Genomic DNA, 18,690 nt, shown 5'->3' with positions numbered 1-18,690 from the left:
TCACGCAAGTACGTGATAATTTCACGCCACGAACAAGTTCCACTACCTATGACCCTGTTTGTTTGAATGTTTCACACAGATCTGCATCGCGATCGGTGATCCGTCGCTGGTTCACTGACACCAGAACCCACCTAATGGATGGCGCAAACCAGCTCTTGGATCACTGATCCCGATCCAGATGTGTGCGAAACAAACTGGATAAGGCATGCAAGGTCAAGTACGAGTTCATGGTTTATCGGCAGTAGAGAGGCAAAAATGTCCAACTTCGCTTCCACTATCGACGGTTTTGGAAAAATGGTCTGATCACACCCCTTCCTCAACCCAGACTCAAATATACATCTACGGTCTCATCTCAAGATCAAAGCCTAACAAGACATTTTGAACTGTCTGGCTTTGACATGATCTAAGTAGGCCACCTCACCCCTAAAGAGAAACCAAATGAACTGCGATGGCATTAATACGTTGGGAAGTCACCACTTTCCCTTCCAAAACTACCCGAGTGGAATGGATTCGAACTTCAAAATTTTTGTAAACTTCATAAAACAATTCTTGTACACGTTACATGTTATTTTTGTACATGTATGACATAGTTGGGAATTGCCTGAGGTTAACCGGCTAATATGACGCCATTTTCAGCTCCCCTCACTCACATAATCTTACGGTTTTGTATTTTTGAGGTGGAAGTTGAAAAGATATTGATTTTTCATGTAATTTCGATGAATCAGTTTAATTACTTTTGGGGCAAGATTTCTTCTAAAGAAGTTAATTACTAACAATTTTTAAATTATTTAAATGCGTTCAAATGGTAAAGATCACGCGCTGGAATTAGCACTATACTAGGTAACATCAGCCTATTTCAAGTATGGCGGAAGCAGTAGGAGGGTGCTATTTGGTTTGGGTAAAATCTTCAAACTTCAAATTTACCCACTCCAAATAGCGCCCTCCTCTTGTGTCTGGCTTATTTAAAGACAGAATGTTATTTCCAGATAACCATAGAAAACACATTTTTTGCGAGCTCTTTTAATTTCTTCAAGGTCTCATTCAAACTAAATACCTCAACACAAGTCTTGTCTCTCCATGCTGAAAAATGACACAGTGAAAAAAAGATCACAGATCTTACGTTTGTCAAGTTCTGGCCATCAACAATGACCAAATGAACTACGGCGAATTCATCCGACGAACAATGCTTTTCTTTTTAATACTTTCTATACTTCGCTTTCATAAGCCAAGCTTCCAAAATATGGATGAAACCAAACCATAAAGGCGTCCTAAAACAGTCTGGGATAATAGTGCCGAAATTTCTTTTAACTTGAATTTAAGTTTCTTTTACAAGATTCTATCTTTAAAGTTTATTATTCTTTTCTCCTTTTAAGGGGCTACACCCGTTTCAGACAGGCGTTCTGGGGTCGCGCCAAACCAAACAGAATTAAGAGTGACTCGGGTCCACCCAATTAAATTTTGGTTTCAGACAGACGAACTGAATACTGTACATTTGCATTGGGTTTGGCCCATGTAAAGAGCGACGTCCAAAACCAAGTCGCTCTGGTGTCGTTCCAAGCGCCTCAAAGTGTCGATCTAGTTAGCACGTCTGGTCGCTCCTGTTTCAGACGTCGAACTTTTACCGTAATTAATTCAAAATTTACTTTCAATTTGGTTTTGCGTGACTCTAGAACGCCTGTCTTAAATGGGTGTTACTGTATTTTGTTTAAGTTCGAAATGAAATGCAGTAGGCTATCCTTTAATTATTGCTGTTGTTGAAGATGGAAGGTGTAAAAATACAGCCCTTAGCTTAGCGGCCTAATGAAAATACTTCACTGAAGAAATATGAAACATCGACCGTTTGACTGCACGCTGTTTATCTAGGAGATTATAAATCATTAAAGTATTTTATTATGTGTAAGTCATCAAACAACACGTTCTCCATTCATGCAATTCACATTCAGGTCAATCACAGCCAGGAAAAAAAATGAAAACCTCAATCTCCGATTTATAATGAAAACCACCCTACATTTTCAATTATTTACATGAACTCAATAGGCCTCCATCACTACATGTACTTTTATAAAATGCTCAATGTCTATTTCGCTGGTAACTAATGGAGAACAAATGTAGCAGTATTCTAACATCGTTTGTGAATGCAGAAAAGGTTACTCAAAATAACTGTGAACTTCAGCATTGTATAATTATTCTTTAAGTTTTGTATGGAAATGCCCCTCAGTTGAAAATTTAATGATGGGACATAAACTGGGGAGCTGCAAGGGGTAGGGGCAAAGGGATACCCCACAAAAAAGTGAGACACACTAAAACAGGAGTAATAGTGATGAAAAAAAACCCAATTTGCTTGAAAATAATTGGAAATGATGCCTTTCCACTGTCAATGGTGTATCAGTTTGAAAGTGATGAGTACCCCCCCAAATGGCAACACCCCTGGCCACAAATGCACACTCTCCAGGAACCATCACCAACAATAGCTGTGTGGGCAAATAGTGATGACATCTGTCACATGGAAATGCAGTCAAAAATGATTTTGAATAAATTGAGAATGGGGTAATTGGGACGGTAATTGGTCGATTTCTGATAGAATGGTAATTATCCTGCTCAAAATTCTTGTACTTTTTCAATGTATGAAGTTCTATCTTTAGTTAAGTGTTTATAGTTCTCATAGAGCCTGTGTGACTGGAAAAGCCCTTTGACGAATATACAGAAGAATGCTCAAGAAGCCTCAGGGTTTAGGAAACAAATATACTGAAACTTGAACATTTCCCACGAATAAATCCTCCACATCCGACCCATGCTATTAACAAATTTCTTAGAGGCAGTTTCTGTAGGTTGCATCACATTGTTTGTGCTGATACCAAACTGTCAGTTTTCCCGAAATTCCAGAAAGAAAGGATAAGTAGCAGACTAAAACCAGTCAAATTGAACCCATAACTTCATCCATTTTTTAATATTTATATAATTCTTGATACTTTTTAAAATTGGTACAGAATTTAGGTACAATTGCACAAACTTCCCTTTATTTCTCTTCCTTGATACAGATACACTTATACAGCACCCTCAAGTGGAATTTGAACATAAGACATGTTGTACCAGAGCACATGTAGACGTCATTTCTCGCCACTTATAGTTGACGAATTCAGTAATTGTGATGCAACAGCGCCATCAGAGACATCCACTGCAGCACTTATCTCCTCCAATACTGCAAATCAAAACAAATAACAGTTTTGTTACATTACAGCTTGAATAAACTTACATCAACCTATTCATGCGAAAAGTTCCCCTACTGCAACACTAAATTCCACTGTGAGTTTAGATCACAGCTTGTTCCTGAAAAAGTACAATGAAACTGTTTTTTTCTTTCAAGCTGTGATTTGATTTCAAAGTAGTTTATTTCTCATGAGCAAGGCCTTAAACTTTAGTTTAAGACCGGCCAAGCACGTATTTATTCCCATTCATAAATACCTTTATATTCAGTCAAAAGAAGTCAACATATGATGGATTTCCAACAATTTTGTTCTAAAACTTTACTTCCATTTTCCCAAACATCCCCGTCCATTTTATAGTAAAGTGTATATTCCTTTCAAAAGTTGTCCAATAGAATCTTCTTCAATGAACTTGGCGTGCATGGCATGTTGAGTGCACACAGACTCCTGACCAATCAGACCCAATCAAACTGTCTTGTATCCATGTGCCAGAGTGTGATTTACACAGTGGGCATTATCAAATGTTAATACACAGTCGTATAATGCGTTCCAACCAATAGGAATAGAAAGCTGTCCCAGGTATTTATGAATTGTATTTAAAAATATCGTGTGGATAGTATCTTTATTTCAGGATGAAGAGTTTAAAGGACCAATGCACAATGTGTTGTGTTACCACTGACACAGCATTATTTCCCAGTGCGGAGCTAAACAGTTTGCTTGTACAACGACTGGCAGTTTTACATGAACATTTCTGAAATGTGTACAGTAATTCCAGTTGATATTTTGTGTGTGCAATAATGACTTTCAAGACAAAAAATTGAACCACATATGCATGCACAATCATTTTTGTATAATGCCACACCACACACACAGGTCCTTGCCTGTACACTAAACTGTAAATTGCTCTTGACTGCATTGTAACATGCCTGATGGGACAATTGAAAATGCTATACTTGATACACTAACTGTATGTCATAAATGAACAAACAAAACCAAAGATCTGTGTAATTCTAGTCACCTGGGCAAATTTGTGGAACTGTTCCACAACAGCAGCAAAAACAGCACCTACACTGACATCAATCAGGTTCTGCATGTACTGAACTGCTTCCTCATCAGTCAAGTCAAGCCGAAATTTATCTTGAAGCTGGAATAAAGTAACCAGTCTGTGTTTAGAGAGCAATTCATTGTGTGACTGGCAAAAGGTTGTGAGCACGCTTAAACTCTTTTGCCCGGAAGCATGATCACAGTAGAAAAAATGTTCCCGGTAACAGGGCGTGAGAGCCACACTCTCTTTATTTAGTAAAAACGGATAAAATTTACTACAAAATCAACACATTTGTGCAAAAAGGAACCTTTGAACAACTTATCAAACGACTATGGAAATGTTTTTGGAACTAATTTGCAAAGAAATCTTTATATTTCATTAAAATAAAACAGTTGCATACATACGTCCTTTTGCAAGGAAAAAATTGTTTGAAGCAATTATGCTTCCCGGCAAAAGGTCATAAGCATTTACGACCTTCTTCCGGGCACACAACAAATTATAAAAGTTCCAGGAACATGTACTTGTAGTATCTATTGTGACTAATAATGTACACGTGCATTATGCAAAGTGGCTTTGATCTTCTTGCAATGTGACTAAAGAATTGAACTGTTTTTTAGCTCTGTATTAATACACCTAAGGTCCCGAGGTACAGGTACATGTAATCTTCCCAGAAATAAAATAAGCAAAGTAATAAGCAATTTAGGCAGCCATGTCAGAGCAAATAAGCTCATCTGAAATGCCAGCAGATAATCCATAACCTGACGTAAATCCTCCTTACTCTCTTTCAGGCCAGAGGAGTTTCCATAACAACCAACTAAAGCCAGAATGCACCATTAATAAAACAGTAAGCAGCTTTAAAGTAGGTCGAATACACAACATGACATCTTTGAAATCACTTGTAACTCTTTGACACTTTTGGAAATGTAACGAATTCACTTATGAGTCTATCAACTCTGTCCAGCTTTCACCCCCCCAGCCAACTGGCACAAAATGGGGTGTTTCCTTCAAGTGCTCTGTATTAAGTAGGTTAGGGTTTTTATCAGGTTGAGGTACCGCATACTGAATTAGCTTGTGCCCCCAGTTGTGCTAAGTCCTGAGCTCAGTGGGTAATTGGCTGCACAAACAGCCATGGCCTTAAAACACAATGTAGGTATCCAGAAAAGACTCTTTACCCTAGTAACTGGACATAGGGAATGAATGGTGTTGATAAATGTATGGTATTCATGTATTCATTGTGAAGCCACAATTAATATTTCTAAGACACAATTATTCTGCAACTTTGTACTCTTCTTCAATGTATGAACTCTTTTACACTCTTATTTATTGAAAAGAGCACTTTTTTAAGCTTTCAAAATTATCCACGCTTTCCTGGACAACTGAGGGCACTGTTGCTGTGATGTCATCCAGAAATGATACAGTTCATTGCATAGGTTTTTCTGTTCAAATTGTGAGGGGTGCACTGAACCAATTCAAGCTCCATTGAAAATAGTGTAAAATCAAGTTTGGAGCCCCATGGCAGGCAACTGAAGTCCCTGAGGCCTCTCAAACAAAAAGCAATGTGTTGTTTGGTCCTTCAGATTTCATTTCATTTTCAATTTTTAGTAGGTTAACCAATGAATTTTTTAATTATCCGCCCAAAACAAACTCACCCCCCAAGAAATGAATGTTGCCAAGCCCTCCCAGTGACCATTTTTCAAATGACATCCCTCACCTTCCTGGGGCTCTTCTGACTAATTTTCAATCCCATTTTGGTCTGCTTTGCCCCCAGATGGGTGCCCCTGAATCTACAGAGATGATCCTGGGCCATACTGACACAATCCCACCATTTCTTGGCCCCTCTTTTTGAAACAATCTCTGGGGGGTACTTTTTGTGCGCCTTGGCCTGGCGGAGAATTTTCCTTGAATTGGGACACTGCACCCTGAACCCAAAATTTACTTCCTAAAAACTTTCTGACAAAGGAATTGCCGCTTGCTTATTGCTATGCACACAAACAACAATGAATCAGCAAAGACAACATTTGGTCCAGCAAAAGCTACTAAAATGCAGGACTTTTTGTGTACCAACCAATGTCACATTTAGGCTTTCTTCCTGGGATGACATCATAGTTCTCCTCATGAATATCGAAAATGTCATTAACATAAAGACCAAAGAGGCAGCAAACTACTCTTTAAAATAGTGAAACAAATGTTGAAAATTAAGTTAACTTAGACACATAAGGTGCATTTTGAGGGTTGTATGGGAACACATTGATTGCAGCTACTTTTTAAGAAATGATAGAATCAATGGCTCTTTGCAAACTTGTAAATGGGAAGAGATATTGAACTATTTGTGGCAGTCCTCAGCACAGCTAAGTTTCATTTCAACAGATTGTTTCTTGCTTTTCCCTTCAGTTTTAAGCACTACATTCGATGTATAAGCAACAAACTTTGACTACAGATGAGTAGATGTCTTGCCCAATGGGCGAATGAATAGATTTGTGGAAGCTATGTACATGTAGTGAATGTACTAAGCACCTCGTGTCTTTGATGGCTGTGACATTTCTCATTATTACTCCACTAAGCACCTCGTGTCTTTGATGGCTGTGACATTTCTCATTATTACTCCACTAAGCACCTTGTGTCTTTGATGGCTGTGACATTTCTCATTGTTACTCCACTAAGCACCTCGTGTCTTTGATGGCTGTGACATTTCTCATTATTACTCCACTAAGCACCTTGTGTCTTTGATGGCTGTGACATTTCTCATCATTACTCCACTAAGCACCTCGTGTCTTTGATGGCTGTGACATTTCTCATTATTACTCCACTAAGCACCTCGTGTCTTTGATGGCTGTGACATTTCTCATTATTACTCCACTAAACACCTCGTGTCTTTGATGGCTGTGACATTTCTCATTATTACTCCACTAAGCACCTCGTGTCTTTGATGGCTGTGACATTTCTCATCATTACTCCACTAAGCACCTCGTGTCTTTGATGGCTGTGACATTTCTCATTATTACTCCACTAAGCACCTTGTGTCTTTGATGGCTGTGACATTTCTCATTGTTACTCCACTAAGCACCTCGTGTCTTTGATGGCTGTGACATTTCTCATCGTTACTCCACTAAGCACCTTGTGTCTTTGATGGCTGTGACATTTCTCATTGTTACTCCACTTAAGCACCTCGTGTCTTTGATGGCTGTGACATTTCTCATTATTACTCCACTAAGCACCTCGTGTCTTTGATGGCTGTGACATTTCTCATTATTACTCCACTAAGCACCTCGTGTCTTTGATGGCTGTGACATTTCTCATTATTACTCCACTAAGCACCTCGTGTCTTTGATGGCTGTGACATTTCTCATTGTTACTCCACTAAGCACCTCGTGTCTTTGATGGCTGTGACATTTCTCATTATTACTCCACTAAGCATCTCGTGTCTTTGATGGCTGTGACATTTCTCATTATTACTCCACTAAGCACCTTGTGTCTTTGATGGCTGTGACATTTCTCATCATTACTCCACTAAGCACCTCGTGTCTTTGATGGCTGTGACATTTCTCATTATTACTCCACTAAGCACCTTGTGTCTTTGATGGCTGTGACATTTCTCATTATTACTCCACTAAGCACCTAGTGTCTTTGATGGCTGTGACATTTCTCATTATTACTCCACTAAGCACCTCGTGTCTTTGATGGTTGTGACATTTCTCATTATTACTCCACTAAGCACCTCGTGTCTTTGATGGCTGTGACATTTCTCATTGTTACTCCACTAAGCACCTCGTGTCTTTGATGGCTGTGACATTTCTCATTGTTACTCCACTAAGCACCTTGTGTCTTTGATGGCTGTGACATTTCTCATTATTACTCCACTAAGCACCTTGTGTCTTTGATGGCTGTGACATTTCTCATTATTACTCCACTAAGCACCTCGTGTCTTTGATGGCTGTGACATTTCTCATTATTACTCCACTAAGCACCTCGTGTCTTTGATGGCTGTGACATTTCTCATTATTACTCCACTAAGCACCTTGTGTCTTTGATGGCTGTGACATTTCTCATCATTACTCCACTAAGCACCTCGTGTCTTTGATGGCTGTGACATTTCTCATTATTACTCCACTAAGCACCTCGTGTCTTTGATGGCTGTGACATTTCTCATTATTACTCCACTAAGCACCTCGTGTCTTTGATGGCTGTGACATTTCTCATCATTACTCCACTAAGCACCTCGTGTCTTTGATGGCTGTGACATTTCTCATCATTACTCCACTAAGCACCTTGTGTCTTTGATGGCTGTGACATTTCTCATTATTACTCCACTAAGCACCTTGTGTCTTTGAAACCTGTGACATTTCTCATTGTTACTCCACTAAGCACCTCGTGTCTTTGATGGCTGTGACATTTCTCATTATTACTCCACTAAGCACCTCGTGTCTTTGATGGCTGTGACATTTCTCATTATTACTCCACTAAGCACCTCGTGTCTTTGATGGCTGTGACATTTCTCATTATTACTCCACTAAGCACCTCGTGTCTTTGATGGCTGTGACATTTCTCATTATTACTCCACTAAGCACCTCGTGTCTTTGATGGCTGTGACATTTCTCATTGTTACTCCACTAAGCACCTTGTGTCTTTGATGGCTGTGACATTTCTCATTATTACTCCACTAAGCACCTTGTGTCTTTGATGGCTGTGACATTTCTCATTGTTACTCCACTAAGCACCTCGTGTCTTTGATGGCTGTGACATTTCTCATTATTACTCCACTAAGCACCTTGTGTCTTTGATGGCTGTGACATTTCTCATTGTTACTCCACTAAGCACCTCGTGTCTTTGATGGCTGTGACAATTCTCATCATTACTTCCATTATGCACAATTAACTCTTGATATACACAGCTGACTTTCTGAAAACTGACTGCAACTTTCATTAGATTATTATAAAGTTCTAAAACATTCGACAATATTCATCAAAATGTTTGCAATACCACAGACACATAACAAATGTGAAATTTGTGCAGATACACAGGCAATCTGTGGGGACTTTATTGTTCTGTGCTCAATTATCGCAACACACCTACCTTCTTCACTGTTTTGTCAGGCTCTAAAGCAATATCTGGCACATTGGCATCGACCATCAATGAAAACAGGTTGAGTATCAGGTTGGAATGTCTAAGGGTCAACAACAATCAAACACACATGAGACAAGAGTATCCGTGGTTAATTGTGATTGACATTATGACCACTGATTTCCACTAAAAGATGAACTTTAAAGTTGGGAATTTGGATCTTGTTTGTTTCCATTTATTAACTAGATATTAACAAAATCTGATTTGGGCCTACAATCAAAGTTGTAGGCTGCATGGTTAATTTAAGCTTCCTTTCCTGTATACATTATGTCATCTACCCAACCAAACTATTTAGGCATTACTTGTGGCAACTTGTCACTGATTCTTTGCAGAAAGTGCTTATTTTATGAATATACAAAGTTACACGTTCTATTTACCATTATGGGCAGTCCCATTACACTGAGCCCATCTTTTATTTATTTAAATTCTTTTGCATCTGGTAACTCAATACAAACCTCCGCAAGTGAAGAAATGCTGTGTAGCAGAGTTTCCGGAAATCTTGATACTGCTCACTAGAAGCTCCGCCCATGCCCTCAACCATCTCCTTGCTAAGCTTCATCGGTGGCGGAAGAGGCTTTGGGTCCCTCCCAAGAATGTAACCAAAGTCAACATGAAACAGCTTGCCATTCTTGGTGAGGAGAAGGTTATCCAGATGACGGTCACCAACTCCCAAGAGGTAAGTGATAACACAGTATCCAGCACAACTCTTCACGTATGTATCCATTACATCTTGGCTTATACCATACACAGCATTGTTATCAGCTGGGCTGCACTTCCGGAAGAAATTCTACAGTAATGAAAACATTGGAGAGAAATCTGTACGAATGGAGAAATACTAAATGCAGTACTTACACTTGAATGAGCATGCAAACTTGTTACTGGATTATGGGGGCAACATACGTGTTGAGATATACGTGTACATGTACATGGATAGGTAGATGTTTTGCGGACCAAAAACATAACCGGGGTCAATTTTGTCCCCACAACTCACTCCCACTTTTTGTAACACAAAGAATTGCTCTCTTAATGAGACCTACCAACATCCTACTGGTAATTCCTTCCTTTTTTACAGAGTACATCAAAGGTATAGAGCTAAAGCTTTACAGAAAAGGATGCAGGTCCTCCAATGGAAATCAGTTCAGACAGGTTAATATACAAAAACACAAGCCATATGAAACTACTGAGAAGCCATTAGTGCACACAAAACAACTTAAATAAGTTCATTTCAAATTCTCCATGATGACCAGAAGAAAACTACACATGTACATGTTTACAACGCTTTTCAGGATATAACACAATTTTCTGTCCCGACAACCATATAAAGCATGTGAAATGATTCCGGTTACAGCATTCTTTACCTTGAAAATTTAGATTCTTTGAAAATCAACGCATTTGAAACCGCATCACAAGGCCACCGTGATTGGCCGTCCTCTGGGACACCAGTAGTATAGTGATCACACAGAGTGCAGACACGCACTGGGCCATCTATGTAGCACGATTGCGAGCACATGCTCACCATGGAGAGCCGTGCCTGCATGGCGCGGTTATAACAACCAAACTTAACTTGCTCTGCTGTGGCGACACTGATATAATTATTATTCCCACTTTGTATTTATTCTCGTGGTGTAGTTTGGCACGCAAATAATCAAAATTGAGATACTACATGTAGTATTTTGTTACCGAAAGGTTTCTTTCTACCGATAAATAAAATAAGCTGCTTAAAGTTGTAGCCTACGTGTATCTTCGTGGAGCAAATTTCGTCTTTTTGCCCATTGTATTCGGCGTGACATGTCGGGTCTGTTTTCACTTCGGTTTTTCTGATGACATGTCACTTTCTGTGGTCACATGGTTATTGGAAAAAGTCAGCGATTGGTCTGTCCATGAATGAGCATGCAATAGCAGTCAGGATGTCGCGGTAGGTGTAGATGCATGCGCGCTGCGATGCAGCATGCACAAGGTTCTGTGGCAGTTTTGGAAGAGATTTGGTGGTGTTTTTTGATACCGGTACATGACATACATGTAGATACATGTATCTATACATGTACATGGAAGTACAGTGTACATGTGCACATGTGCACTGCACATGTTGCATGTTCATCCAGTCGGTTATAGTGATGTGTAGTTATAATGCTCAATTCTGTTAGGTCCCCTTGAGAGCACTATAACGTGAATCTACAGTAACATGCAGAGTTTCAAACTCCCCTTTTATAATAAATCATGTTCATAAATACCTCAGACATTTGAACACGCGCTGGTACCTGGATATGAGACGTTTGCTCTATCCCTATTGGTCATGAGTCGGCGTGCGATGCAACACGCAGAACGCACCATGCCTGCTTCAAGTCCATATTATACAAGAAGATACCATTGGACAACTTGCAAAAGGACTACACCATAAACTGGATGGGGGTGTTCGGGAAAATAAAAGTAATCTTCTGGAACAAAATCGTTGGAAATCCATCAGACATTGACTTCTTTTGACTCTCAGACTAAAATGGTATTTATGAATGGGAATGAATATGCGCTTGGCTGGTGCTGATAATGCTGATAATGCCCGAGCCGATTTGCGTCCATTCTCCTCAGCACATTTAGGACCAGCCAAGCACATATTATTTTATTCCCTTAATAATTAATTTTAATCCCTTAGAAGTTTAATTTTCCGGAACACCTATTTTTATGGTGTATTCCTTTTGCAAGTTGTCCAACAGAATCTCTTTGTATATGGACTTGGCGTGTGCCTGGCCCATTCTGCGTGCTGCATCACATGCAGACTCATGACCAATAGGGATGGAGTACACTGTCTCAGATCCAGGTACCAGTGCATGATTTCCACAGCAGGCATTATCATATCTCATTATCACAACAATGTTAATACATGGTCAAGTTCCACGTTGTTAATAGGGAAACTGTCTGAAGTATTTATGAATAATAATTTATTCATTTATAAAGCGCACATTTCATCAAAAAGTATGTTCAAATACACTGTACATTAAAAATTGAGTAAAATAGATAGACAAAACACACGTACATGTATAAGCACTTTAAAACATAAGATACGGAAAACACAGTAATTAAAAATATCTAAAAACCTCATACCAAAAATGAATACATAGATGAGTCATTCCATGAGGTTGGGGCACAATTTGTGCCAATTGTTACATGGGTTCTGCAAATATGAATAGGTACTTCCCTGCATGTGGATTCCAAATTGACATTGTTATACATCTTGCAAGACTGAATACAGAGGTTTGTGTTATTTCTAGAAAGTAAATGACCCACTCTACAGGTCATGGCAGATGGTAAAAGTTACCCATATAACAAGGACACCATGCAGCAAGAAGACAAAAAGAAAGTTAAAAACATACAACTGCTTTATGTCTCTGTCCAGTACCTGCTCATTTGTAGCAAGATCTCTTGATTTCTTTGAATAATTTACACTGTTCTCATTATGATATTTTAACTGTAAAATTGGTTTCTACTTCCATCAAGATAATTCCCATGCATGAACAAAGTTGTAGGTAAATTTCTGAAGGCCGACACATACCTGTATGTTGCCCTCATTTGACAAGACGTCTGCTACAGGGATTGACTCAATGAACTGAAGCAAGCCACTTTTGCTGCTTGTTGCTAAGACTCTGTATGGTGTTAATTTCAAATCAAGGTTTTCTTGACGCAGAAGCTGAAAGGGCAATATCGAAAATAGATGCTTTAGCATGTCCACTTTGCTTAATACTATTATCTGCTTTTGAAAAAAAAATTGTTCTGTGAATCATCAACAAGCAGTTGCAATTATAAGTCCCAACATACATGTACCAGTACATAGGCCACACAATGTTAACACAAGAAACTTGGAAAACAGCAAAAGCCAGCAAAAACTATGCTGGAACAGAACAAAAATCATAAATTAACTTTTCTTGTTCAGTCACAAAAAGGTAAGCTTGATTTTTTTGTTCCCATTATTATTTGTCATTAACTTGATCACTGAAGTGACAAAATAATGCCATCCCGGATGTTTAGATGTGAGTGTGAGATCTAGATCCATTTAAATACAGGACAACTAAGGGATAGAGGGGTCCGAAGCCCTGTATGTTTTTATTGTATTAATGTATTTCAATGAACCTGGCCTGGCTCTGGTTAGTAATTGGCATAATGTAATTTTTTCAGGACAGCATTGTCTGTGGTATTCTGCATACATATGGAGATAACACTCCCGATTAAAATGCCTGGGAGCATCGAAATAACACATATGCATAAAAATCTGATACAAATGTCCAAAAAATAATCCCACCTTATCCATAAGTGTTATCATTTGAAGTATGAGTTGGTCTTGCCTCAAATCATCACCACTCTTACAGATCATTGTGTACTCTGCTCCATCCACTGTCTTGAATGTCAGCTTACTGGGCATCAATGCACTCTTGAAGATGGATGCTTTCTTGGCTACAGTTCCATTAACCTTTATCTCAGGGTGCAGAGGCAATGGCAAAGGATCGAAAGCAACAAAGCTGAAGCTGGTGCTCTCTGAGTCACTGAGAAGAAGCTGCAAACGTTCAATCTAATAGTATAACAAAAACATCAAATGTTGTATAATGCACCATACATACTGGTATATGAATGTGTGATGGGAAATCAATTTGCATCCCAGTTGCATGGTCAGTTTTCAAAGTTGAATAATTAGTAGAAGATTAGCATCATGGTTGTTGAGTATTGATGCATGAGTGAGGAGTCAGGGAGCCACCTCCCCCTTATTATGTGTACTGGGAATCAAAAATTGTGACGTTTCACATCTGTGTATTTTTCTGTTCATTTTCCTGTAGTTTACCATTCTTGGTTTACCTTCTTGTGCCAAACTCTGCACAAAATGGAAACACTTTTGGTACACTGACTTCTGGTACACCGTCATGCAGTTTGGTACAATGTGAGCAACTAAAAGAAAGTTGGCAAACAGAATGTCCTGCTCAGTTTGCACTGTCTCTTGAAATTTTAGAATGACTCAACAAACTAGCAATAACTGCTGCAAACAGGTACTGAGTGCTGCAGTCCAGTATGAGTCCAGGATAGGGCATTAGCACATTTGGTTTGCTTTTAAAAGATGACACTAAAACAAAACAGAGTTTTCAAAAGTATATGTGCATCAGTTTCATGATTTACTCACAATTCCTCTCATGTTCAGGCTCTTGCCTTGACCTTCACTTTAAGCTACACTTACATGTACAACTTACAAACACAAATCAAAATATATGAACCCAGCACATTAAATCTGCAAGCACTTAAATCTTACTCTTCTATTCAACTTTCAAGTACGGCACCAAAACCTAGAAAAACTAGGCACAACGCCCACCATTCCAACGCCCCCCACACACAAAAGAATCAACTACCTGTACAATTACTTTATAAAAACACATAGCACATACTCCAGCAACAAGTGCCATTATACCTGTTGCCAGTTTTGAAAAGCTTCTAAAAATGTTTCGACAAAATTATTTCTTTCTAAGGAACCAATTTTCCCTAGCCTTGCCTACCTTTTTCTTTCTGTTACTACTCTCTCTTGCAACTTGCTTCATGAGTTTCAGTATTTGGTTGGTCAGCCCATGTTGTCTTATCAACAGAGTCCGATACTTCAGTCCTTCATTCCCTTCCTAAAAGTAGAATTAAAATACTCAACATACATATCATGAAGTCTGGTGGCCAGTGACCTGTCATTTTACCACTGATTCTTGATGTACTGATGTCAGGTGGTTATTGACAGAACTACCTGCCCTGCAGTACAAATCCTTGAACTTTTTACCCTCCCTCCTCGGTACATTTCCAAAAAACATTCGACAAAAATATGAATTTTAATTGCGGGTTTAGCCCTTACCCGAGGTGCATGTACATTCGTAAAAAATGTATACTCAGTGCTTGTCTGAGAGCTTGCAATGAATTCACAAGCTTACTCGGATGGGACTCCAACCCATGACCTCCTGCTTACTGTACTAGTGCAGACATCAACTACCAATCAACTACCAATCTTGCTGGGGTCGGCTGGCTGGTCCAAGTCGGCTGTAGCCATGGGTACTGCAAACTATTTCAAGATGTACTTTGCATGGAAGAGGTGTTAATCAACACAGGTAATTAAAATTAACATCTCCATGACACAAAGCACATCTTGAAATAGTTTGCAGTACTCACAGCTACATCTGACTCAGACTGCCCAGCTGACCCCAGCAAGCTCAGTGGTTGAGTGGTTAAGACATCTGCACTGGTAAGCAGGAGGTCGTGGGTTGAAGTTCCACCCGAGTAAGTTGGTGAATTTTTTTGCAAGCTCTCTGAGAGGCACTGAGTATGCAGTGTTTATGATTTATCAATATAGTTAAAATTAACATCTCCCAGATGCAAAGTACTTCTTGAAAAATATGAATGGCACATTCAAATTTTTGAGATTGCGAAAATCCACTAGATACTTGAGTAAAAGTGGCTGAGTAACAGATTCAAAGTCCAATATTTTCATTGTGCCCATTCTTTTCATTTGCTGTTTGAAAATTATGCAAGTACATCTATACTCGAACATCACAAGGCTTTTAATCCAATCTGTATACATGTAATTCCAAACTCTGATCATCCTCATGTGAATTTTGTCACAGGATACTGCTAGTTGATAAAGTAGAGTATACAATTTATGACAATCTCAAGTTTTTCAGCTTAAATGTAGGCATCATAGGCACCATACATGTACATATAGCTTGAAGTAACTAGGGTTTACCCTGATTAATGCCACATTGAATCGTTTCAGCACCATCTGGTACATCTGAGTCACCCTGGTGTCTACAGTGTCTTGGTCATCGGACTCAACTAGTAAATACCAGTACAAATAGTTTGCTAGCGAGTAGTTGTGGCAGGCTCGATCAATTAGAAAGGTTGCTAGGTCCATCTGCAAGAAAAAATAATCATTTATACGTAATGAAATTGTGATGGCTGATGTAAATGGGATATTGAAGCAATGAAAAATACTGGCCCAGTTGATAAGGTAACGTAACTGTAGCACTAACAGTGGCAAATAGGCTCCTACTGGACAGCATCCATGACCAAGGCTTTAAACCATTATTTCCTTCCATCGTTCCTTTTTTTTTGTACAAATAGCCCCCTCATCTGACCTCAGCTCTGCCCCTACACCGACAACGGCTTTGCTGTCACTTCACCCATTTACCAAGCCATTACCACTTCTTCCATCTACCCCTTCGCCCATTTGCCACTATACCCACTTGCCCTTTCATCCATTTGCAACTTGCCCTGTCTCCCACTTTGTCCACATGGACATGCCACTTTGCTCATTAACTCTTCTCTTAAGACTGAATAAATGTAGACTTAAATATGAAATACCCAACACTCCCCCAACCTCCTCCAATATCATGCCTGTCATAGCGTGGAAGTATCCTTCTATGTTTTATTCCTCCATAGATAACACAACAGTAGCACCATATGCCACTCATAAGACATGTATTAACATGTCAGAGTTGTGCATTTCTTCATCAGTCAGTACATGTACATAATTTGTGTGTACTCTAATACTACCGAGATTTATTGGATAATATGCCGATAAAAATTAGGGCTTAGGCCAAGAAAGACTCCAGTTTTTGGTCAAAGGCTTGGTCAAAAAGTGGTGCAGTGAAGCGACTTTTTTTTTGGCATTTCGCAATTTTGAGAAAAAAGGTCTTCTTTTAGTTCTTTTTTTTTCTTCTTTCTTCTTCTTCCTCTTCTTACAAAAGCCCATTTGTTTTGTCTACGTTTCTTCTGCCATCGACTTCGGTCCTTTTGCAACTTTGGAAGGAACAATGAAGGACCTTAGTTCAAAGACGTGCACAGAACGATGACGTCATCAAGTGATTTTTTTATTGAATTTTTAATATTTACTTCAGCCCACTGACTTTATACACATTTTCAAGGCCCAATTTTGGATATTTAGTGATCTTAAGTCGTCCTCATAGTTACACAAAGGAAAGACGCACAAAGGAAAGACCTGGAGGCACAGAAAATATTAAAATAATTACGTCATGATGCCATCACTGAGTGATTTATTATTAAAGTTTGAATATTTAAGTATCACGTTAATGTTGTAAAAATCCATATAAAATCAACCGTGGTCTCCCACAAAATTCTGTTTGTGGCAAGTGCCAGAGTAAAATCTTCAATCCATCTCGTGTGGGTCAAATCACATGACCCTTCCTTCTGGAAGTAGTCTTATTGTGTACAAGTAGTAACAGCTAAAGGTTTTTTCAACGGTATTAGTCTGTTGGGGTATATAGTATTCTTCAAATAATCTACTGATGACATCACGTAATTGTCAAGCGCCCTCTAGCGGCACATTAAAAATTCTGAAAAAATGAATTTTGAATAGATGTCTGTGGTGAAGTTTGTCCGAATCGCCTGGAAATTCTTGTAGACGATGATCTTCACCCAGTTAACACATGTGAAATTTGGGTCAATGACATCATTAGATCAGAAGTTATGATAAAGAGTTCTTTTATTCTTCAAAGTTCGGTAAAAAATCAACCGTAACAGATTGAAGCGTGAATTGTTCATTAGATGACAGCTAAAACACTGAAGTCAACTGCATGAAGCGCATAAGTGGTGTACTTCTTCACACAGATGAAGCGAGGATGACAAACCCCCCCCAACAATATTTGTATATTACAATGTCATCAGCAAACGAGTCATGTGACATTAAAGGTGCACTATTTAAAACTCTATATCTCCTGAAATATATGCCCAATTGGGTCAAAACCTTGCAAATATCTTGAAAAGGAAGTGATTTAGACAATTATGGACCTTATGTGATGACAACGTCATCAGATGACAAGTCACACGACATTAAAGGGGCACTCTTCAAAGCACAATACCTCGTGAAGTACTTATTCGATTTGGTTCAAACCTTCCAGATATCTAAGAAGGGGAGTGCTTTAGAAAAAAATTGACTAGATGTGATGACGACGTGATCCTGTGACAAGTTATGTGACATTAAATGTGCATTGTTTAAAATTCCATATCTCGTGAAGTGTACATGTACGTCCAATTGGGTTCAAACCTTGCTGATATCTTGGAAAGGTAGTGCTTTAGGCAAATACTGACCTCATGTGATAATGACGTCATCAGGTGTCACATGACCTTAACAATTTTTTCTCTTTTTTCCCCTAGGATTGATGAATGCACATATACATGTACTTTAGAGTGCATGGCCTTGTTACCATGGGAAGTGTAGATTAACAACTTTGAATTAATAAAAAGACCATAAAATAAGACGTGAGGCGATGGTTTCAGTCATCTGACTCAAACATAAGGTTTCAATTC

General features: G+C 38.9%; 1 protein-coding gene across 2 annotated transcripts in view; it reads right to left on the bottom strand.

Annotated features, from left to right (window-relative positions):
* Positions 1–1,179: 1,179 nt before the first annotated feature.
* pik3c3 (phosphatidylinositol 3-kinase catalytic subunit type 3) overlaps positions 1,180–18,690 on the bottom strand; it is a 48,785-nt gene continuing 31,274 nt past the window's right edge. For both annotated transcript variants that reach the window (XM_022250489.2, XM_022250488.2), the window contains 8 exons: positions 16,109–16,276; positions 14,889–15,005; positions 13,655–13,921; positions 12,911–13,045; positions 9,822–10,153; positions 9,319–9,409; positions 4,222–4,347; positions 1,180–3,199 (listed from right to left, as the gene is read on the bottom strand). In XM_022250489.2, coding sequence (XP_022106181.1) covers positions 3,185–3,199; positions 4,222–4,347; positions 9,319–9,409; positions 9,822–10,153; positions 12,911–13,045; positions 13,655–13,921; positions 14,889–15,005; positions 16,109–16,276 — 1,251 coding nt within the window. In that variant the 3' untranslated portion in view covers positions 1,180–3,184. The remainder of the gene's footprint in view (positions 3,200–4,221; positions 4,348–9,318; positions 9,410–9,821; positions 10,154–12,910; positions 13,046–13,654; positions 13,922–14,888; positions 15,006–16,108; positions 16,277–18,690) is intronic.

The sequence above is a fragment of the Acanthaster planci genome, linkage group LG05 (assembly GCF_054643075.1).
Source record: "Acanthaster planci isolate LZ-2023a linkage group LG05, COTS_SCS, whole genome shotgun sequence".
Lineage (NCBI taxonomy): Eukaryota > Metazoa > Echinodermata > Asteroidea > Valvatida > Acanthasteridae > Acanthaster > Acanthaster planci.
This window is presented reverse-complemented; position numbering and strand designations above follow the sequence as displayed.